A 24,478-nucleotide genomic window follows, 5' to 3' on the forward strand; every position below is an offset into this window, starting at 1 on the left:
CAATACATTTTCCCCACTCTGTTGAGGAAGAAAAGTGTTTCAATGCTTTAGGAGACACTGTAGCTATTAGGTGTTGTCATACTCAGATAACTGTGGTGGGGCTAAGACTATACATAAGGTAACTGCAGAGCTCTGGCCTGCTGCAAGCTCTTCCAATGTGGCATTGTGTCTGACTAATGTAACTTGTGTTAGCTGCAAATTCTAGAGGAGAAGAACAAGCAACTTCAAGAAACTATGACTGAGTTGGAGAAGAAACTTGGAGAGGCTCGATCACAGTGCAGAGAGAGAGAAATGCAACTGGTGTGTCAGAAGAAAAAGGAAAAAGAGCTGGTTACAACAGTGCAGAGGTACAAACAGCTGCCTAACTGAGCCCTGAAGTAGATGTGCTTTACCAACTAATGTCAAGATCTAATGTTTTGGGTTTTTTTTCCACTTACACTCCATTGCAATACTCACGACTTTATGGCATAAGTTTATTACTGTGCAGAGTGGCTGTGTAATGCAATAGAAAATTCAACAAAGGCTGGTTTGTATCAAGTTGCAAGGAATACCACAGAGAAGTCTATCTAGAAATTCTTTGCTGGCATTTCTGAAGATGTAGGATGTTACCACAATGGCATCACAGGCTGCTGCCAGGCAGAGGACAGAGTAAATGCGGTCAGGAAAGGAGCACTGTATAGAAGTTGTCAGCACTCCTTTGTAACTAATCTTGTCACGACCTGCAGTAAAGCTCCCTTGGATATTAGCTGAAGGGTTTATCAGTTAAGGGTCAAAGATTTAAATAAACTGTAGCTGTCTCTTATCTTTTCACTGAGTCTGAGGGATACTTACAGAGAAATGTAGCTGTTGCTTGTCTGCTGTCATTGAACTTGTAGAACTGTATTTAAAAAAAGCAACAAAGCCAACTGCAGTAGGACAGGTCGCCCTGAGAAGATTCCAGATGAAACTTTGAGGTACTGTTACAATTGTGCATTTTAGATCAGCAGGGATACTTAAGTGCTTGTTTAATAACAAACAAACAAACAAGGAGGGAGAATCACTTTTAATATTGATGTGGGTGTCACTGCAGTTCAGTGTCCAGCCCTTCTGTAAACATGCATGCCATAGCAGTCTGAAAGTGTTTCCATGATGAAAGGCAAGCTGGTGGGGACATCTTGCCAGCCAAATTGTTGACACATTGTTTCCATCTTACCAGTGAAAGGCCTTTTTTCTTTGTGCCCTCATAATCTAGAGGGGGATCATTTTGTCTTTTCTGAAAGCCTACAAATAGCTGAAGTGACCCTTGGTTTCTAAATTAGGCAGCAAGATTAATACTAATAAAATCTGTGTTGTTTCTGAGTGAAGGTGGAAAGGCAAAAGCTGTATGATTCTAGGAGCTTGATTTTAGCTGCACAAGGCCTGAAAGTCATGCCTTGGGTGTGGAAGCATCTGGCAGAAACGGCTTCATGACTCCCTGGCAAACCAGACAAAGAGGGTATGGAAGGTGGGCTGCCAGTGCTCAGTGCTGCCTCTGATTCTGGACTCTGCTTTGGGTCACACGTGCCTCTGTGACAGAGTTGGATTTTTAAGGCTCCTGTAACTTGGAGAAGCTCAAAGACTGCTCTGACCAATGCTGGTCAGGAGCATAGAGTATCTGTGAACTACACAAAGTTTTCCTTGCTCTTTTCTGCCTTTCCTTATGCCTGGATCTGTTCCTTTCCAGAGATGTACAATATCTGGTCCATTAAACCATTTTTACATAAGTTGACTCTAGTCAGTGTCACAGGTACTTCAGTCCTTTAGGACTCCTATATCATTCATCCACTGTTGGTTTGCTCATTCATTATGCTGGATTCTGCTAGTTACGATTTTGCAGTTCTGTTTGGAAAATGATGAAACTTCCTCATATTTTGCCAAAACACAAAGCTCTTTTGCATTTTCTCAGTCTAGTGTTTTTTTTCCATATTGAATGGCAGCTTGCAACAGAAAGTAGAAAAATGCCTGGAAGATGGTATTCGCCTTCCTATGTTGGACACAAAGCAGCTTCAGAGTGAGAACGAGTGTCTCAAAGAAAAGAATGAGAAAGCCAGTAAGGTTAGTCTGCGAAACTGTATGTGTTATTTTTAACCTTGAAGAGTATTTGCTCTTTGTTTGTTGTTTTGTTTAACTTTAGAAACAATTATCTAACGAATTATTCATTTGTTGCTAAATCAGTTTTCTCTTCAATATCTGCTTCTGTCCAGTGGAATTATTTTGTATTTGTTTCCAGTTGTGTGAGTTAAACTCTGTCTTTTAATATGGTTTTTCAAAGTTGTCATGTGAATTCTGTGGCTACACACCTCTAAGTTGATTTAAAAAAAGAGAGGGGAAAAAAAAAGCCACAAGCTTAAAAGTTTCAACCTCATTAAATTACTCAATTTTATTTCTAGGTCATAGACAATCAACAAAAACAGATAGAGGGACTGATTTTAGACATGCAGGTAAGAAAGAGAGTATATTCTGTTTATTTTGTTTTATTTATTGTTTATGTTTACTTCATACAGGTGACATCCAAATAGAATGTAAAGACAGAAATACTAGAATTTAATCTTACATTCTGTAGTTGGCATGTGTTCTCTTGCAATCTTATAATGTGAATGAAGTTTGTAGGGTTTAACACTCTTCAGATACTTAGAAAGTGGTAAGCTGTTGCTATATAGCATTCTCATTCAGCTGATCTAGTAGATGTTATATCAGAACTATGTATTTCAAGACTGAAAACTGTATTTTGTGAAGCATTTCAGCATTGGGACTCAGATGATAATCTGAAGTACAAAAAGTGACATTGAGCTTCACTGCTGAGGTCCCTAGCATTATGGATGCCTTTTCAAACCATACTGTTTCATAGAGTTGAAAAGGATTCCTCTTCAAATGGTCTCTGACATGTTGCTCGATAAAGTCTTGCTGGATCTTGGACACCCAGGGTAGAGCCAAGGATTTTTCAAGACATTAGAGGTTACTAGAAGTCAGTTGCAGCTCTGTGGGTCAGATTAAAACATCAAGTTCTTGATCCTTGAAAGGTACTTAGTGACCAGTGTTTGTTATGGAGAAAAGGAAACATTATACAGGATATAAGGAAGAAGGTATGACTAGCTCTAGAAGAAGCTGAGCATTGAAAGCAATAAGTAAACATCTGTTTTCGTCAAGTATTGAAGCCAAATTCAATAAATCCTAGTTTCTGTGATCTTCTTCCAGATTGGTATTTGTCTCCAGATTTCTTCTTCCCATACTCTGCAAGAATTAAGTCACAGGTTTGATCCCTGAGGGTGAGGAGGGTGTTTCTACTTTGGCTCAGTGTGCTGTAGGTTTGGGAGAACAACAAAACGGTAGCTGAATGCCTTCTCCTTCTGAAGCATAAAGGAGTTCACTATGGAGGTAGAATCCAAGTAACAAAGCGATGCAAAACTGCTTGCTTAGCACTTGATAGGAAAATGTGCTTTTCTTACTTTCACTTTGCTCACTGTAGCAGAGTTTTCTATTTGTATCTGTTGAAAGTGAGTTGTCTTCCCCTATGATATTGTTTCTTTTTTCTGCTGTGCAAGTAAACAGCAGGTCTGGTGTCTGTTGACAACGTTTTTGTTTAATTGAACTACAGTATATTAAATGTTTCTGTAAAAAAGCAGTTTGGAGTTGCAACATAAAGTACATCTGTTAACTGAAAAGCAAAAGCAGACATCTGAGCTCTCCTTGGTTTGAGGACAACAGAATCTAACGAATGGTTGTGTTTGCACAGAGCAGCCTGCTGTATGTGGAAATTATGGCACAGGCAGATGTACTTCCATAATTCAAGAAACAAGGTCACAAATTGAACTCCATAACCTTCTCAAATTCTCCACCCTGCTCCATAACTCAGTTTATATTGTTCTGTTGAAATACCCACGTTATATTTAAACCAGCCTAAATCTGTTTTGAAGTTCTTAAACTTTCTAATCTTTTTCTCACCACCACCTTTATCTTGAGACTTAGTAATTTCGGTAGACATCTATACAGATCACTGTATAGCACTATGGGATCTAGGAAGCTGGAAAGTGTAGTGCTTTTTCTGAGCTTTAAGGTAAGGATAGCATAGAGTGATAGGTGTTAGGTGTGCCTCTCAGAAATAACACTTATTTCCATGCTTAGTAGTTGCTGTTATGTGGCACAACTGGTGAGCTGACCGTGTGCGTGTTATCTTGAATATTCCTAAAAGGTGATTTCAGAGCAGCTTGCACTGTTATGCAAGTTCAGTGAAGGATGTAGTTCTTAAAATATACTGGGAAATGTACCCACCTACCCACCCTAAGGAAGGCTGCACAATCGAATCTTTAATGTCTGTTGCTGACATAAACTTGAAACATGGAAATAATAGGACTAATGCATTTGTCTTGATTGAAGCTCAGGGTGTCCCTGAACTTGCTTATGGAAGAAAAATACAATAAAGACTGTTAAAAAGTGAAGATACTCAGAAGGTGGGAAAATAGTTTGGGTACCTGTTGTACCTCCTTGTCTCTAAGCAACTTCTGCATGGCTGCTAACAGACACAAAGTCCTTCAGTCTGACTCAGTGTGGCCATTTTTCTCAGTAGACTGTTCTTAAAATAAAATGAAGGTGACTGTTCTAAACCACTGCATGTTACACTCATCTTTAAGCGCAACAAAGGAAAAGCATCAAGCAGAGCTATTTCCTGCCCTCTCTTGGCCCACAGTGTTTCCTTTGACATGGAGCCGTGATCCTTTTTCTTCCTCCTCTTCCTTTGTAGCACGAAGCTGTGCTTTCTAGCCACTGCTTATCTATAGGATGCACACTATTTCAGCACTTCCTTGCTAGGGGCATGGTGTGGGTGAACAGAGAGGCACATAAAGCATGTGAAAATGTTCTAAAAACAAGTAGCATTTCTGGGTTCTGTCTTGTGATTCCTATTACTTAGACAAAAAGAAAAAAAAAGTATTTTCATCTAGTTTGAATGTGTAAATTTTAACACCATTGTTTTCTGACTTTGAAGAAGATATCACAAATTTTTCTGTTACTTGTGCTGCATTGAGCTGAATGTCATTATTAGGAAACTTTCTCAAAGCTGCACACAATTTCCTGTTGGCCTGCCTTCCTTCTTACTACTTCCCACCTCCTTGTCAGCAGTGTTCTTACAGCTGGCAGGTCAGTTAAAAGTCTTCTTCTCCATTAGGTAAGCTATATATGTGGTATAGGGTCGGCCTCAGTGCGTAGACATACCTTTCTATGTTACAAGTCCACAGTATTAGTACCTTGAAAGTTCCATTCTTCATACTACTTAGGAATAGCTCTTACATAAGAGTAAATTTGGCTTTCTTCCCAAACAGCAGTGGAGTCATTGAGTATCCTAAATTGGAAGGGACCCACAAGGACCATCAAGTACAAATCCTGGCTCCACACAGGACCACCCAAAATTGAAACCCAGTGTCTAAAAGTGCTGTCCAAATACTTCTTGAACTACATCAGTTTAGGGCTGTGACCACTTCCTTGGGGAGTATGTGCCAGTGCCTGACCACCCTCTGGTACAGCCCCTTTCCCTGACCCCCAGCTGCCCCTCCCCTGGCACAGCTCCATGCTGTTCCCTCGGGCCCTGTCGCTGTCACACAGAGCAGAGCTCAGCGCTGCCCCTCCGCTCCCTGTGAGGAGCTGTAGCCACCATCAGGCCTCCCCTCAGCTCCTCTGCTCTCCATTGAGCATACCAAAGGACCTCAGCTACCCCTCATGCACCTTGCCCACTAGGTCCTGGTCCTTCACTGTCTTTGTAGTCCTCCATTTCCTGATGCTCTTTAATAGTTTTATATCCTTCTTTAGCACACTGCCATATTGTAACAGTTAATACATCTGCTTTACTCAAGAGTGACTTTGATCCTTCCGTAACATTTTATTTAAATTATCACATAGAATACCCAATGGCAGAGTTCTTTATTTTGGAAGATGAATATTTAGGATTTTATAACTACAGAGATTCAAGACAAACCATTCTTCTCAGACAGAGTCATTCTATAAATTGAGATCCATTGGTTTGTGAAACATTCCATCTCCTCCTCCCATCGTGGTCTCTGGTTCCACTCCATGGAAGGTTACATTCGAAACTGTGCCAGAGCACGCACTGTTGTCACTAATGCACCAGCTGTAGTTTGAGCATGATGAGATTGGATTTGCATCTGATAATTGACACAGGTTTTACATATTAATGTGCTGAGCTAGGCATGGGGAAGAGGCACTTCAGATGCAATGTTGTAATCCGCATCCATAGTTTTATGGAACTTCTGGTATTGGTGATGATTCAATTCCTTGGACTTTATGAAACTCACAGCTTTTGATTTGCACGATGTTATTAATTTTTAAAGCTTCTGTGCATAAATTTTCTCAATGTAAGGTTCAGTGAAATCTCATCAAATGTGAGTTGCTGGTGGCAATTGCATAATCTTCTGTTAACTTCAAGTCCCTCTTCTTTACCAGCCATCATCAAAAGTGCCTTCAGTAGCACTGCTGTAATGTAATCTCTGCTGCTTCATACAGATCAAGAGCTGTTGCTGTGTCTTCTAATGGCACCAAAGAAGCTGTTTCTTTAGTGATAATAATGGATAACTCTAATGAAAATGGCAAGTTGAGCAGTACCTATAGCATCAGTACTGATGCCAAAGCATAACATTGAAATAAGCAGCTTTACTGTCCACATTTCTTTTGCTGGATGTTCCTGTTTCTTCAGCTTGTCTGGATACAGTCTGGTGAGACAAACTGATTTTAGAAAAATCTGGTTTTTATCATGAAAAGTTGTATCTGCCACACTTCCCATGGATTGCATAATAAACTACACCCTCAAAGTGGGTTTGATTTTACTGCGGTCAGATTTGGTACTGCGTAACTAGCTTTTATAACAGTCTGAGTTGTACCTTTTTAAAAGATCTGTTGAGTTGACAGGCTTTTTTTCAGTTCTGCTTTAAAAAGCATTCCTTGACATTCATCGAATTTGACAGCATGTTTTTGCATATAATGTCTTTTTCAAAGACAGTCTTTGAAAACTGACACAATTTCCTTACGAATTAAGCATAGTGCCATATTATTTGCCTAACAAGAAGTGCTAATCTCTCAGTTTTTCATTGAACACCCTTCTTTCATCTACAGTTTGTCATTCCTTGGATTGTCTTTTCTTTGGAGACTACATTAGGTAGCTAGAAATATTATTGTCAGCGATCACTGCATTTGACTCGCTAAGTGGCACAAGCACATGTAATGTAGTACGTGTGGGTTTCAGCTACACCCTCACCCTTGTCCTGGTTTCAGCTGAGATGATGGTAATAGCACACTGATGTTTGGTTGCTGCTGAGTGAAGGGTACGTGCCTGGGGCCGAGCCAGACCACTTGGTGGGAAGAGCGACTGCCATGGTGGTGTGGGGCACAGAGTGGGCTGCAGTGTGGGCTGTGCTGGGCCATGTGCAGCCCAATAGATGTGGGCTGGGTATGCCTGCTATTGCATTGTTATTAGTATTCAGATTATTTAAATCTCCCCCTTTCTGAATCTTGCCAGATGACTTTGAAACAAATAGTAGAGTGAAGGTGTGCATTTGACAGCTGAGGTAGCTGTGGCCTTGCTGAATTCATTAAAATCAATCGATCAATAAAATCTCATAGGGAGTTGGCAGCAGCTCTTTCCGTGTTTCAGGAGTTGTTGGTTTATTGCTGCTTAAGATTGACCTGGAAGTCAAACCTGGAAAGTTCTAGTTCTTAAGTACAGCAGCATCTGAGAAACGTATTTCAGATTTTATTAATGATGACCGTAATTATTGCTATATGACACCATAAACTACAAATAAGTTATGGGCCATTTATTTATTTATTTATTTGCCCGCTGTTGTTATTTCAGCATATTAAAATTGTTGTACACTGTTCTGATTTATCTTGTGTGAATGGTTTCAAAGAGGATGGTACTGTGTGTCAGCCACCAGAGACTTTCTTCTCTGCTGTGTAACAAATTCAGGAGGAAGATACTATGCTCTGAAAAGTTGTAGGATCCTGTGCCACAGTCTTCCTGGAAAACAGAGGCAAAACAAAATGTTCAGCTGTAACTCTTAAATTACTTAAAGAAAGTTTACTTGTCACTAATATGCTTTTTTCAAGTGAAATAATTTGGATGGAGTAAACAAGATTGCATGATTGTTTTAGCTTTCCATACATCCCTTGTTAACTCTTGTTCGGGTAACATTTTACATATGCGGTCTTTTTGTTTGAAAACACATGCTAGTAATTTAAAGAGTTTCACAGATATTTGGTGCATCTAAGCTAGTGTCCAGAGAGCTCTTGGAGTTCAGTTGAACGCTATGAAGTGTAACTTGGTAGAAATTCAGGTGTAATTCAAAAGCAATGAATAACAAGCATAGGAATTGTATTGAGGATATGTTTTTTGTCAGTGCTAACCTGCAGTATGAAAATTGAAAACGGTTACCTGTGCTTTCTTTCAATTTAGTCTATGCAAGAGAAACTTATGCAAGAAAAGAGGACAGTCCTGAAGATGACAAATGAGCTTGAAGAAAAAGAACGAAATGTGGAACAGCTAAATAAAACTCTCTCTGAAGTAAGTAAAAACTCCAAAAACCCAATCCATTACTGTGCCAGCTAGGAAGAACCTCATGAAGTGATTGCAGTCACTTGTGGTAGGGCTTTATGAGCTTAATGCATACTTTTCTGTGATAGGTGCTATGCAGAAATACAATAAATACCACCCCTACCTCAAGAAGAGAAATTTTTACTGGTGAAGGCCACTAAGAGCTGTGTAAAAGCTGTCTATTTGCTGATCTTTGGAGAGGCCCAGCTCTTATGTATGGAAGTAACTATTTGTAGTTAGTATTGCTTGTGATTTGATATAGGAAATTTTCTATGATGCTACACGCTGCAGACTAACTTGATCGTTTTTTACTCTTTATTTCTCATGAAGAACCAAAGACTGACAGAAGAAAATGCTTCTCTGAAGGAGCAGATACGGCAGGTGGAACAGTCCCGGCAACCAGTGTCTGAAAAAATGCCTGTTGCAGACCAGTTGTTCAAGGAAATGTCCCACTGCTTGTTTGACTTGAAAGCTTTGTGCAGTATTCTTACGCAGAGAGCTCAGGGCAAGGAGCCGAACCTTTCCTTACTGCTGGGAATCAGATGTAAGTGATGTTGTCATTCCAGTGCTTACTAGTGTTTTGGACGCAGAATGATAACAGTTAAGTGGCTCTCTCTTGCCAGGTGGAGAGGACAGTCTAGACAGATGTCTAGGTGTTCATACAAACTCAGTCCTGGATATATTCACACTGTTAAAAAGGAAAGGCATTTCCTTGTGTCGCATGTATCTGTGTGTCTCCATTGTGATGCAAACAGCAGTCAGCCCTTAAGGGTTAATGGACTTTTTCTGTCAAACATGTTTTGCCCTCTAAAATAACAAGGAAGGTGAGGCATAAGCAGGCCATTTCTTAAAGTTGTATGCCTGGCAGCTCCAGCTTTGATAACGTTATAATTCCATGTCCTTCTCCATTTCCTATGCTGTAAACCAGGAGATAGAAAGTACATCCTGATGTCAGCCACATAGATATTGGTGTAGTTTTTGTTAGGTTTTTCCTTTTAACAAGCTTAATAAACTTTTCCTTTTTTTCACTTGAATGTATCATATCCTATTGTTTTCTGAGTGTTAATTAGAACTACTCAGACCATTTGCTGAACTCTGCCTTCAGCAAAGTCGGAAGGTAAAAGTGCAGTGTTCTGTAGGCACCATGTAGATTCATCTGCTCTGGAAACCTCTGCAATGCTGTGAGTGCACATATACCTGTCCCAGAGTTCATGAGATCATCGTCAGCCAGCAGGATAAATAGTGCAACATATCTGTAGTACTATCTCATAACCTTATACAGTCTCATTTTCCAAGCCTTTGTTACTGAGTGGCTAGAGGGTTCAAAAATTGTTATCCTACCCTACTTTTTCACTGCCATTGAGAGTGATTAGTCATTACCGAGTCTAGGTACAGAAAGGAAAGCATGTCTTTCAGCAGAGCAGGGGTTCTCAGCTCTCAACTGGCTTTAAGTTCACATGGTACGATGTTTTGTTGGCCTTTCATCACACTGGAGCATGGTTTTTCTTGAGTTAATTCAAGTGACTTTCCCTTTATTTCAAGAGAGGCTGACTGGTGTAGGTATTCAGAGCGCAGCTGTTTGTTAGAGCTTTAACCTTGACTTTTGTTTTTTGTAGCACTGAACTGTTCAGCTGAAGAGAATGAAAATTATCACAGCACAGAGACTCTCTCGAAGAAGCTCTCGGACGTTTGTCAGTTACGAAAGGATATTGATGAATTAAGGACGATAATGTCAGACCGTTACGCTCAGGACATGGGGGACAATTGCATCACTCAATGACAACATTTCATCTAGTAGCAAATGACTTATTAAATGCTGCTATGTCACAGGTCTTTGCATTTCTATTAAGGAGCCATATTGGAAGATAGCAAATACCACTGCACATGCCTCTCTTTGAGGATCGTCGTGTGTAATCTTGGTAACTGGGTGGGGAAGGGAGAATCACAGTTTGAACAGAGTGGTACAGACTTCAAGAAGTCTTTCTTTTCTCCAAACTACTGAATGTAGGAACAAGCTGTGAAGAATGTTTCAGTTGGATTCTCTGTTTCCTTCATTGGGGCTCATTTTATTGCTTCAACTAGTTTCTGGAGTCGGAGCTTTGGAATAGTCGTGCTGCTACTACTCTCAGTCCTTTCGTCCTTCAAGGGTTTGTGTGGCATTATCTGCGTTACTGAAGTCATTTCGGAGAGCCAAATGACCTTTGGCTGTATGTGGTGAAGATGGAGGCTTCTGAAACCTGCAGTCGGAACAGTCTTAGACTGCTACAAACAGTAAATGCTCTTCAAGTTGCCTGAAAAATTTGCTACAGAAAATATCTTACTGTTTTAGTAATGAATGTGTAGCTTGTTTGATGAAGAATGGAAGAAAATCATCTTTTCATTCCTTTATGCACATGAAGCCCGTAAAATTTAAGCATCATCATGTTTGCTTTGAGGAGTTTCAGTAACATCAAATCTGTGACAAACCCAGAGGAACTGGGAGGTGTGAAACTGCAGTGTAGTAGGTGGCTGTCCAAAAAGAGTAGACTGTATTTTAGTGTTCATACCATAATACTTTTTATTTATGCCACATCCATTTTAAAATGTGGCTTCTCTGTATCTGTATCCCTGGAGACCTCTGATGAGGTTGTAAACAACCTCAGCCATTCTTTATTGCAGCTACAAAATGAGTGTTAGGCATTTGGCAAAGTCAGGGCTCAAAGCAGAACGTCTCCGTTTATCGGTATTAAATGCTCGGATGTCCAAGGACTGCAAAGTTTTCTACACTGTTTGGTAATTCGTGATCTCTCCTTTCTTGTAGGAAGAGATTACCTTAAGAAAAATACGATCATATTCTGTAGTTTATTCCATGAGTGTCACTTGGCAGTGCTGCTCCACTCCTGTGGGGCAGATAAAATATTAACGCTTCACGTTCCTGGAACAGTACTGAAAGTTATGAACAGTTGTGTGTGTTGTAAAGTGGGATTTAACTGAAGGTAACAAAAACTCATAGTGAGCAAAACCACTCTAAAATCACGTTATCAAGAAAATGAAAGACCTTCGGTCATACATGTGATATTCAAGTTTCAAGTGGCTACGGTGCAAATCAGTCTGCTGACCTACATCAGGAGCAACAGCAGAAATCACTTAGCATAGAGGTTATAATTGTGTAAGTTCTAGGGTAACATTTTTATAGGACAGTTTTCTGATGATGTCCATTTTAATAGAAGAAAAAAAGAAATGGTTATAGCAATGTAGGCCGAACTTAAGAATTTTAACTTGGTGTTTTGCTTTCTGTTCATTGTTATGCAGTTACTGTTAATGTGTTTATAATTTAGTGTTGGGGTTTGGGGTTTTTTGTTTGTTTGGGGGGTGTTTTGTTTTGCTGTAATGACTAATTTATTTGACAGTTTTCTCTATCACGAACCTACAGGTGGACTGATCTGTGACAGATGATGTTGCAGTGTATATCGTTGCTACGCAGTCTTTTCAGATAGAGATTAATTTGACTGGCCCAGCTCCGGTGGGTGCGAAAACATCCAGATTAAATCTCAAGTGAAATTGCGTGGTATCTCAGCTCTAAGGTTGAAGAAGGAAAACAAAAAAAGGCCATTTTATTTTGAATTGTTGAATTCTGTTCTTTCTGTAGTTTTGAAAGTGTACTGTTATACTAGTGCAAAACTGAAAACAAGGCTCTTTGCACTGGTTTTCCACTGTCTCTTGTATAAAAGCATTGGCTTTTTTTATGAGGGCCACAGCCATTTCCTTTGGTGTAGTGCAGTGGTTTTGGCCCTGCAGTGAAGGAACAGTCCTGTTGTGTTGTTGCTTGACTGGTGTGGCTCCGCTGTCTCACCCGTTGAATGTACTGCAGAGTTGAGATCAGTAATTTAACATTTGCAAAGCACTTCAGGAGCTGCGATGCTCTGTAAGTAGTAGCTGAAACTCCCTCAGGAAGGAGGTCCCATTGTATTTGTCATACTTTGATTGCAATGCTGTAATCTTGCATTTTAATATTATTATTTTTTTTAGGGAACCCGTGATATTTATGTTGACTTTAAAGCACTTGGTTGTTGTTGTTTGTTTTGTTTTGTTTTAAATATGTATATCAATTGAGTTTACCTGCCTCAGACAGATTAAAATAGGGCCGTAAATGGTGGATGTTTGAGCCAAAGATGCAGGCTACCAACTGAATATCTACACTGATACTGTATTTTGCTTTGGTTTCTTGAAATTGGGCCTGTTGTAGTAGTAGCAGTTACTATATACGCATCACTTTACAGATGCCTCTAAGTGGAATAAGCTTTGTCTAAGATATGCATGACTGATTAATTGGTTAAAATGTAGTGCGTGTGATCTCATTCAGCGTATTTAATACACAGTTGATTAATGAATGTTAACATTGGAATTGCTTGGATTTAGTCATGACAACTTTCTGCTGTGGCTGTTAGACAATCTCAAGGGCTGAAAAAGAACTGCTAATGAATGGATACTGTACCGTTCTGTTTGTCAGCAAACTTGTACAGTAATTTTTTTGTATAGTTTCAGATTGAATTTGTACAATTCTTTTAGAAAGTATTTACAGTAACTACTGTATTCAAGAATGTATTTTGAAAAAGGCTTGGAAAGTCTCGGGACAAGCTATAGATGATGCTGCCTATTTGCTATGTAGAAGTAACGCAGCTCAACAGTGTGAAGGTGATTTAGGTTCCTAGCCCCAGCTGTGTCTGTTCTGTGAGATTGCTGCCACCACCCACTCAGACTTCAACATTTGAAGATGCTGGTGGCTGTGAGGTAATGGCAGGAGCCGAGTTCTGTCCTTTCCACTTCAAGATGTTTCTGCCCTTCCTTTGCTCTCACTGCCTGCTTCTTGTAGCAGATGTTCTTCTGGCAGGGCAAGAGCACAAGGAAAGAAAGAAAGAAAATCCTTCCTCTATCACCCACTTCCCTAGCACTTGTTCTTCTCACTGATGTTACATAGGAGGAGATGCGGATGTTGGTGGGCTCTTCCCATTGATGTAATGAGTTCTGTGAGGAGAGAGGAGACGACCTGAATTAATCCACTTTTGTAGGCTGCAAACCAGTCAGTGGTTATTACTGAAGGGGGTGATTTATTCCAGTAGCTCATTAGCAATATTACTTCCACAGCTGCATACCTTTGTGCCTTTTTTTTTTGCCTGAAGTTAAGTAGAAATTCCCTTTGAACTTTAGATAAGTTGTTAGAACGCTGATGACTGCACCTTGTTTTTCCTCTTACGCTCCAATATCTTCTTGTTGGGCTTTTGTAGTAAGAACTCTGCGTAATATCTAGAAACATAAGTACTTACAACAGGTACTGGGTGTGCACTCGGAATGTCAGCCTGCTAGTAGTATGCAGCTTTCTTGAATATGAAGTGTGAGCAGGAAACTCAAAGCATAATGTGATTCTTTTGTGTGTACTAATTGCAGTATATCATTAGTTCAGTGGGGAGGAGTGTCTGGAGCCTCTATCTTTTAAAAGCACAGCTGACATATGTACTGGATCAGTCCCCAGAGGCTGGTAGTTGTGTAAATTGGGTTCAATTTTTGAACCGCTCAGAATACCTCATATGTAAATAGAGTTGTCATGACTTAATCAAAATGTGTTCGTTGTATGATGTAAAGGAGCCACTGGCTGGCTCAGCTTTAGGCTTGTTGTTCTTGCCTCATTTTGTAATTTTTTTAAAGTAGGGTTTACAGCTAGAATTTTGAATGCCAAAGTTCTATTTATTAAATAATAATAAAAGTTTTCATTGTTAATGACTGGTATTTTTTCACTGGAATTTGTTGGTTGATGTTTGGGATTTGTATCCACAGAGCAAGAATAAATTTTGTTACAAAATGGATTTCTTCTTTGCTGATTTTTTTTTCGTAGTTTTATTTCTTGTTCTAACATCGAGGCATTGGCAGCAAAACTGCTGCTTCAGTGCAAGGCAGTGATTTTGAAGTGGAGTTGCTTGTCATGTCTCTCCTGCTTTTCTCAGAGGATGCTTCTGTCTTTCCTTGCTTCCTGGGAGGAATTATAGATAGAACTTTAAAATAGACTGAGTTGGCATAAACCGGTAGGGAGGGCTGTTACAATCTTTAGGTTCAGAGCTTATAGAGCCATAAACAAGTGGTTGCCCCAACACCAGTCAAGCAGGACAGAAAATAAAAGAATGGGATGGTGAAGCAAAAGCAGCAGTGCGTCTGGGACCGGGGAGAATGGGCACGTGGTTTTAATTCCAATTCTTCAACTGTGAATTTTTCAGTACTAACAGATGTCTGGTCATGCTGGAGAGCAGTTATGGCAAACAGAAATCCTTCCTGCGTGAAACACCACGGGTTGTCACAGGCCAATGAAACCAAGCAGCGTTGACCTCAGCGTCAAATTAGCACCTTCTGAGGAAAGCAAAAAGGTACAGTTTGAAAAGTCCAAAGAAGAGTTTTCTGAAATGCTGAGTAAGTGTGCTTACCTGGAAATGATCTCAGGCTCCTCATAAGAAATCTTAGGGCCCAGCTGGAGCACCAAGTGTTGAATGGTCTCTCTTAGCAACTTGTCTTCCTCGCTCCCTGGCTTTCCTCACTGTGCAGAGCACAGAGGTCAAGGATCTCTTTCCTCACCTTTTTGAAGATGATGGGAAATTCATTTTGATAAGCTAATGTATGATATATGGTACATATCACTTGCTTTTCTCAAACCTTGTGACTGAATGTTGATTGACGTGCTTTTAATTCAATTAAAACACCCCGTGCCCTGTATAAATGTATATAAAGGGTTGCACAGGTGCCAACTTTCCATAAGATTTCTGAGGGTGACCTTTTGTGAACTGTTCAAAGTCAGGTTTAGATTTCAGAGTATCGTGATGAAAGCACGGCTAACAATAGTAGTGGTAGAAAATGTTCTCTTGCCTTTGCACCACAAACGAAATACAAGTCCAAATGTGGTTAGAAGTAAAACATCAAACAAGAACACTGCAGGTAGCACTACAGCATCTTGAATGAGGAGAAATTTGCTGCAGCAAAATCTGCAGTAGATTGCCTGTTGTATGGAAATTAAACAATTCCATTGCTAATTATTCTGCGTCATTTGTTTTGTAAGTGAATGGGTTCAGTGTACTTGGAGAGTTTCCAAGTGGTGAAGGAAAGCATATAATGAAGAACTATAACATTAATTACATGAATATACATTAATATTGCATAGCTCATGCATATTTATTTTCCTTTCAGTGAGTTACTCCCCCTTTAGGGTCTGCTGCTGCTTTTATCAGTCCTTCCTCGATGTTACTGGTCCCAGCTGCATGGAGCTGAAGCCTCACTTCAAGCCATGGTGTTGCGTGGCTTGTGGGGAACCTGATAGGGTCAGCTAATGCATGGACAGCTTGGCAGCTACCCCAAAGAATGCAACACGTGTGTATTAATAGAGCAGAAAACTGATTCAGTGCTCTGTGTACCTGTGAAAGGATTTGCCTGGAGGAAGGAGAAAAGGAACCATTGTCAAATTCTGGACTGGAGTGAACTGTAATGCTGGAGTTGTGGTAAGCGGATTTTCTGACTGGAGTTTCCAGTCAGAAGGGAGAACTGAGTGGAACTTGATGACAGAACTAGAGGGAATGGCCTGCAGTTGCACCAGGGGACGTTCAAGTTGGACATTAGGAAATACCACTGTGAGAGAGTGGTCAGGTGCTGGAATGGGCTGCCCAGGGGGATGTTGCAGTCACCATCCCTGGAGGTGTTTAAGAAACACTGAGGTGTTGTACTGGGGGACATGGTTTAGTGGGGTAGTATTGGTGGTAGGTAGATGGTTGGAGTGGATGATCTTGGAGGTCTTTTCCAACCTTGGTATCATAGATGCTTGTGTCTCTTACATTAACAGCTGAGACCGCAAGCAGCTCCTGACCACCAGATGTCCTCAAACCATTGCTGACCACACTCATGCTGAGCTTCATGGTAACCCTGAGTGCCAGCCTGGAAAACTGGCTCAGCCCTGCAGCTGTCTGTGGTGTGATGTGGGGAACCTGCCCAGCTGCGGAACCAGCACCACCACCCCACAAAGCCCCTTCTGGCAGAACCTGGCCTTCTTTTAAGGGCTTTGCCTGGTTGGGACACAAGCATGGCAGCAAATTGCTTCAGACTCAAGGAGTGTAAGCCTTGCTCCGTGGAGGTTAGTTCGTATGGAGGCAGCTATGGAGCCAGATTCACCTCCTCACTGTCCCAGAGTTTGTCACATTGAGGCAGTAGTTTAAAGTATTTTGGAAGGTGAAGAAGTGAAGGTAAGCAAAGCACAGCACACAGGGCCAGGCCACAGCATCCTGCCACTGCCACCTCCTCTGCTGAGATGGGACTGCCTTACACTTAGGAATAGTCATTTGTTTTTTCTTCTTACTTACTGTCAATAGATAATCATAACTTTAATCACTGCATTATTTCTATGGTTTATTGCAGTTTTTCCCTCCGCCTGCACTATAGATTCTCTTATGCCAAATTAATCATCATTTTCTTTTTACAACACCTGTGCTGAGAAGGCACATTATGGAAACCAATTTGGCTGAGATTTTGAAGCTGGTGTAATAATTTGAGCAAGGACTCATTGCACTCACTATAATCATATCCACTTCCACTCATTTACTGAATTATTTTCCAGGCCATTGCAACCACTCTCAGATGTCTTACAGTTTGTTGCCTTTCTAACCTCAGGTGCTGTCTGAAGGGGTTTGGGGCTGGGGGCAGGTGGGAAGCCCCAGAAAGAAGGGCTGCTTGCAGGAGGGGGCTGTGATGGGCACAGGGCATCCCCCAGTGTTGCACCTGGAGCTGGGCCATCTCCAAACCTCAGCCCCTCCCAGTATTCTTTTACCCACCTCACTCTTGCTTCAGTAATGGAAAAGGAAGGCTGCAGCTCCCCTGCAGGAAGCAGTGCTGCCTGATTGTGTGGCTGGCCCTGGACACGCTGTGTTACGCAGGCCTGCCACAACCAGATCATTGGTCACACTATCTATATCCCCTGCCTTAGTGCCCATGAAATTGTGAAGATAAGCAATGGGATACTTCTAGTTTGAATTAGGGCTTGAAATTGTTAATTAAAAGCCAATTATGATCAATCTGTTTCTAACAGCCCTCCCCTCCCATAGTCATAAAATTAATTACCACCTTAATAAGCCACTGAGTGGCTGTGCTCTGATGCTGCCCAATGACAGCTTGAGAGCTGGATCTGTGACTCTGGGGGGCTGCACACGCAGATCCAGATGAAGCCATGCAGGCATGCAGGGCTCACCATGCTGTGCAGTGCTCTGAAGGTCAGCACATGAACTGCCCCAATAGCTGCCAGAGCAGCTTTGCTTCCCAAGCAGCCTCAGACTCAGTGCATGCATCAGCTTGTCTATATAACGAGTAAGTAAGAATAAACACAGAAATCATCCTTTGGCTTAAAATAAAAGGGTCACCAAACTTTGTCATGACCTTCAGAGAGCTGATCCTGACCTGCAGAAACAGAGAGATTTGGGCCTTAAAATACCTCATTTGGGAATTAAACACATTCCAGCAACTCTGCTTCAGAGTACAGAAATTCTTGCTCTGCCAAAGAGAAATCAGCCATAGCAGTGGAGGGCTTTTCTTAATTGCTGGGAGAAAAGGGAAGCTGCTGCTATTTCACATTGGAATGGCATTGCACAAGGCTCAAGGGGAAATAGTTTTAAACTGGAAAAAGTTAGACTTAGACTACATATCAAGAAGAAGTTCTTTACTGTAAAAGTGGTGACACACTGGAACAGGCTGCTCAGCAAGGCTGTGAGTGCCCTTATTCTGGAAGCATTCAAGGCCAGGCTGGATGGGGCTGTGAGCAACCCCACAGGTGCTGATAGCTGACCTGTAGTGCGGATGGGAACCTTTAGGACAACATTGGACTCTTAAAAATCTGATCTACTGCATAGAGTAGGTAACAAAACCCTCTGCTATTTCCACAGGAAAAAAACAAAAACAAACAAACAAACAAAAAAAAAAAAAGGCAGGTTGTTTGTAATGTACATTGCAAGTGGCAGCTTTACAAAGCAAAGGGATGATTCTGAGGCCTTGATGGCGTAAAGTAAGAACATCCAGCTCAAGGCAGAAAGCCAGATCTTTTTTGGTTTGTTTTTTTTTTTCTCCTTTCTCTCAGATAAGCAACGAATCACACTGCTACAGGCTCACAGACAAATAAAGTAGCAATTGCAGTAGCAGCTGTAATTCATCAGTTTGTCCATGAGGCTGCTAAAGGAGATGGAGTGAAAGCCTTGCTGAAGTCAAGATAAGATCATTCATTGCTCTCCTCTCGCCCACTGAGCAAATCATTCTGTTGTGGAAGTCTATCAAGTTGGTTACACATGATTTCTCCTTCATAAATCCACGCTGACAATTCCCAATCACGCTGTCTTTAATATGCTCCGAAACCATTTCCAGCACAGTGTGCTCCAGCACCATCCCCAGGATCAAGGTGAGGCTGACAGATACTGAATTGCCTTTATCTTTTTCTTGCCCTTTTTGAAGGTGCCGTGCAGATGATGTTTGCTTTCTTCCAGCCCTCAGGACTCTTTGCTGTGACCATCATAAGATAATCAGGTGTCTTTACACTGACTTCTGCCAGCTCCTGAGTACGTGTGGGTGCATCCCATCAGGCCAAGGGATTTGTTTGGCTTGCTTAAAAGCCTAACCTGAGCTTCCTCAGCCAACAGAAAGGCCCCACTGGTCCCTGTGACAGTAAGCAGTTCCCAGACCTTGAAGATAAGTTCATCTCTGCCAGCTGTAACTGCACTTAGCACTAAGAATTTGTTTGTACACAGTTTTCAGAGGTCTCCCTGGGAGGCAGTCGGAAGCAGCAATAGTGGCATTTTCCGTGCCTCATGACAGGAAAAATCAGAACTACTTTTCTCTCCGTTCTGTGGCTCCAACACAGAACAACCTCAAAGTCCTTCTACCTCACATCATGTCAGGAACCAGTCTTTAATGGTGGCAGACGAGCTGCACATCAGCTCATTCACTGTACTTCCCATCCAGTACTGCAGAAGCTCATAGATGCAGGGACATTTGGTTTGGTCCTATCGTGGGAGGAGTGGAGCTCCTGCCACCAGTTCCTGCACAGACAAAAAGCAGCCCAGCTGGAAGCCAACTGCAGCTGAAATCTCTGTGCATCCCACTGTTGTGTGCCTTCTCCTTGTACCATCGATTGCTCTTCTACCCACTTGACATTTTGCTAGCTAATGAATGACACGCTTGGCCTTTTCCAGATTCAACATCACAGCCCTACCCCACTGTATCACACAAAGATAAAAAGTGATTCTGTCACAGCCTGTTACAGAAACATCCAACTGACTCTGGATTGAGCAGCATGGATTCCATTCACATGAAGGTTCTCCTTTACAGAGGGGAAGAGGGAAGGAGTGGAGCTGCAGAAAGGCTTCCTGGCTGATCTAGCAATGGACAGTATGTAAGCATCATTATCTTCCAAGATGACTGAAAAGGAGAAAGGAATAGAATACTGTTGTTACCATGCTCTGCACCAGCATAACAAGCAAAAATTAAGTTGAGGAAAAAGTCTAATAGTACAGCTAATAAAATACCACATTAAATTCAAGTGGAAATAAAGGGAATTCACCTGAGTAATAAAAACTGTCCATTCATGCCAAGGAAATCCTGTGCAAAACAGCTCCCTAATTGGAAGTGCAGGCAGGTCTCTCTAACAAGCAGATCTTATTTCTTCAATGAGAGAGAAGAAAAATGAACTTGCCTGACTTGCTCATGCATACATACCTCACTATGACTCAGAGAGATCTCAGAAGGGAACCTCCTGAGTTGCCCCATCATTCATGGGCTCATCAACTGCAAGCAAGCACCATATGGGAGTCTAAGAGAAGTAAAGGAAAGCAGATACACCAATATATACACCAACCACCTTTCTTTCTCTATTGGCTTTGGTGTCCCTCCAGAAGAGATGGCTACAAAGAATGCTCATGTGACTGGAAATAAGCCTTCCCCAAGTGTCCTGTCACACTGTGGATCCCTTTGGCCCCTTTCTCTCTCCCTCACTCAAGCAGGTTGCAGGCTTCTGCTCAGCCAGGCCTCACATCCCCCCTTGCTTCCTGTCCACATCCCCACAGAGGAAAATGGAAACTCTCAGGGCAGCTGCCAAAGGCGTCCGGATATGAGGTGAAGATCCCAGGGCAGGGCTCCCCAGCACACTTCTTCCTGCTGAGGAAATCTCTTGCAGAAACCTCAGGGTCCATGGGAAGGCAGCAGAGCTTCCTGCTGGCTTGCAAACTCCATTTCTGTTATGCAGTTTTCCCTGAGCACTCGGCAAACCATTCAGATGCTTGGACTGTACAGTAATCCATGTCTTGGATTAATTTTTAGCTGTATTAGTGATTTATTTGTGGTCACTGTTCACTCTCCAGCAACACACACCCCAGCAACAGCCACACCAGCTACACTATTAATGTGGTGAGGAATTTGGTTAGCTGTTCTGTTCCTGTCACAAAGACAAGGAAGAAATGTTTTTAACTGGCCTCTGCTCTTAGTTTACCCTAGTTTATCTCCATAACAACAACTTGCCTCTGGGCCAGCAGGCCAAGCTGACCTGCATGGCTCCTGTTGATGTCTGCAACTGAGGCGTTGCACCACAAGAGCTTCTTTGTGGTGACAAACAGAAGGAACACCTAAGGAGCACAGCAGGCTGAAGATAGGGATGAGGGATGCTCACCCAGCTCATCAAACCTCAGGCTGCAACATGAGGGAAGGAAGCCCACAGAAAAGCAGCTTGTCAGGAGTATGTGGTGCACATACACATGTATGTACAGCAGCTTCATTGCTTCCTGGCTGAATGTTTGACCTCTCTGAATGAGGCATGGGATAAAGACATGCTAAAGTGCAGAACGATGTTCCTCCCAGGGAGTGAGCAGTGTGCTCTGCTTTCTCACTAAAAGAAATTCAACCTTTGTGCAGGATGACCCAAATCTCTCTTTTAAAACATGCATAAGGCTTGAATTCCACCCCCACATCCCCGACACATCATTTAAATTCAGAGCAGCAGAAGCGTCTATATCCTGACAGACACAGCCTTTTTCATTCACAGGCATTCATGAAGTATTTCACATACTAAAGGTGGCTGTCACTACAAAGAGCAATTCCTGCAAAGTAGTAGAAGTTTTAATGTTAGCTCTGAAATCCATGAATTACATCCCTTCTTTTTAAACTTGCCAAGCCAAAAAATGCCACGGGGAGAAAGAAAAAGCAATGGCAAGCAACATGGTGGTTCCACTCTGGTAGGCAGCTGAACACAACACCTGCTCTCTCATCTCCCTCCTAAAGGGAACAGAGGGAAAAGGCCTCAAGGGTTGGGACAAGGACAGGGATTTTACTCAACCAGTTTCTGTCACAGGCGAAACAGTCTCAGTGTGGGGACATTCATAGAATTTATTGTCTATTAACAGACCAGAGCAAACTAAAAACACCTCTCCCTTGTCATCTATCTTCTTCCACATCCTTACCTGAGCAGTGCAGGAGAAGAGGGAACGGAGGCTACTGTCAGTCCATAACATCACTGCCACTCCTTTGTGGAACCCCTTTCTCCTTGCTATAAAGCTACTCTAAAGACAGTTTAAAGTACACAGCAGTGTATTTTTCAAGGCCTGGAACCTGGTTCAGATCTAATTCCATGCCCAGGACAAGCTTAGTGGAAGGTTTCCATGAAGACACTCCTTCAGACTGGGTCAATATACAGCACTCACTCTATCTGTGGCCAGTGGAGATAATACACTCCGACATGAAGAACTCCACTGTTCCTACTAGCTTCCAAGAACTCACAAACTCTACAGCTATTGTACACATTACCTGGGCAGCATCCATGTTTTTAAAATGATAAAGAGAGCAGCTTTAAACTAAAAAGTATCTAAGTTGAGTTCCCCTGGACTTAATATCCATGATCAAAAAAGTCAACTAAAATCCATTAATCTTTAATCTGCTTACCTCAGTACAATTGAAACGCAAATATCGGTGAAACATCCTGGCTATACAAACATTAAATGAAATGTAATAATAAAAAAATATTCTGGCACATGCCTCCAATATCTGAAAATACACATTGTGAACACACAAATTAAATGCATTTGCAGACATATCATAGATAAATACATACTGTAAGTGCACATATGCACATACACGTAATGATTACTCTGTGTGAAGAATATTGTTTAATGAAAAAAATGTAAATGATTAACTTGTGATGTTATTTAGAGGTTCACAGCAAGAAAAAAGATAAACTTTTGAGTTCCTATAAAAGAAAGACAAAGTATATTTGGATGTTGGATTGCTCTGCATTATTTATATGATTATTTCTAATATTCTTTTTCTTGTTTTAAAGTCAGCACCTGAAATACTTCTGAATTTCTCAAAGGCAAATTCTTTGCACCTTATCTTTAAAGGGCTGAACCACAGCGCACAGCTCAGCCTTATCCAAGACCACCTCCAAGCTGAGAAGCCAACAAACCAAACAGCCAAGACAGTAAACAAGCAGGAGGAGGAAGATATGAGTGCTTACTATGTAAAAGAAACACAAAGATTGAATTTCACAGCTGTCACAGAGAAGGCAGCTGAATCTGAACGTTGCTTAGAGCAGATGTAGTGTGTTAACCACTGAGTTGTTTCTTGCCTAGAAGGAAAAAGATTTTGTACTGACTGTCATTCAGGACGTTTCATGAAGATTACCTCCCAAATTGGAAATAATTTGCAATTGAGTAGCATTGGGTAAGTAGGTGAAAAGGCACAGCCTGCACCAGACAATACCTGGCTTGTAAGAAGATGGCTTTGAAATTGAGGATGGAATCAGATGAAGAATAAGTAAAAACAACTATTTAATTACAATAATTCCTCTGAGAATGAGGAGTCTTCAAAGGAAAAACAATAGGAATTGGTATCATTCAGTAATAGGATATTGATTCTTCAATAAGACATTAAGCAATAGAAAGCACCACAAATTCATGCCCAGAAGAGGGTTATCTAGTGACCTCAAACTTCACAGTTACTTTTGTGCAGGCAGCGAGGGAGCAAGAAAGAAACAGCATTCCTGACCTGCAGAAAACAAGCTACTGCTGTCACAGAGAGCTTGTGGGTGAAACCATTTCCATGCTAATGAAATTGTAAATCTACAGAAGAGTCCTTTCTCCAAGATCAACAGAAAGGCTTCTCTTGACTTCCCAGCAAAGAATGTTTGTTAGTAGGCTGGAAGAGAAAGCAACTTGCTGCTGATCTCTGACCACTGAGATATTCACATCTCACAACATAATTATTGTACATACCTCAACTACTTTAAAATTCCTGGGACTTTTCTGACACCTGAAATTCATTAAATAAATCATGGCAAGTTCACCTGTGGTGTAAGCCAATTTACCTTGCTTGATTTAGATTGAATTTGAATGTAGTACCTGCTGGGACTTTATGATTAAATTTGAAATGTCTCTGTGAGACCTCAGAAAAACAAGAGCTCCAGTGCAGGGAAGGAACCTGTACTGAGTCATTTGGGGAACAGCCATCCATTCTCATGAAAGAAAATCATGAAATTTGTCAACCAGAATCTTACCAAGTTATAGGACTTTTAACAGAGCAGCCTTCTAGGTATTAAACTTTGTCGCCTTAAGAATGGCAGAAGTTGGATAAGGTAATTGGACCTTGTGTCTAATGAGCTGCAGAACCTGTACAACACCCATAACAACTACTGCTGGTCAGAGCATTGTAATTCCTCTCTTCAGTGCTGTAGATGGCTGATGAATTCACAACACATTGGCAGGCAGCTGTTGATCAGTGCTCAAGGTGACATGTGATGCTCAGAGGTTCTTTTGGTTTGAATGTTTCCTGGGGCAGGAATGGGGGCCATGT

General features: G+C 41.4%; 1 protein-coding gene across 7 annotated transcripts in view; it reads left to right on the forward strand.

Annotated features, from left to right (window-relative positions):
- CEP85L (centrosomal protein 85L) overlaps positions 1-14,451 on the forward strand; it is a 121,089-nt gene extending 106,638 nt beyond the window's left edge. For all 7 annotated transcript variants that reach the window (XM_015858642.3, XM_015858639.3, XM_085541769.1 and 4 more), the window contains 6 exons: positions 193-347; positions 1,956-2,073; positions 2,409-2,459; positions 8,474-8,581; positions 8,942-9,155; positions 10,228-14,451. In XM_015858642.3, coding sequence (XP_015714128.2) covers positions 193-347; positions 1,956-2,073; positions 2,409-2,459; positions 8,474-8,581; positions 8,942-9,155; positions 10,228-10,391 — 810 coding nt within the window. In that variant the 3' untranslated portion in view covers positions 10,392-14,451. The remainder of the gene's footprint in view (positions 1-192; positions 348-1,955; positions 2,074-2,408; positions 2,460-8,473; positions 8,582-8,941; positions 9,156-10,227) is intronic.
- The last annotated feature ends 10,027 nt before the right edge of the window (positions 14,452-24,478 follow it).

The sequence above is a fragment of the Coturnix japonica genome, chromosome 3 (assembly GCF_054131305.1).
Source record: "Coturnix japonica strain WE chromosome 3, WE-NBRP24, whole genome shotgun sequence".
Classification (NCBI taxonomy): Eukaryota; Metazoa; Chordata; class Aves; order Galliformes; family Phasianidae; genus Coturnix; species Coturnix japonica.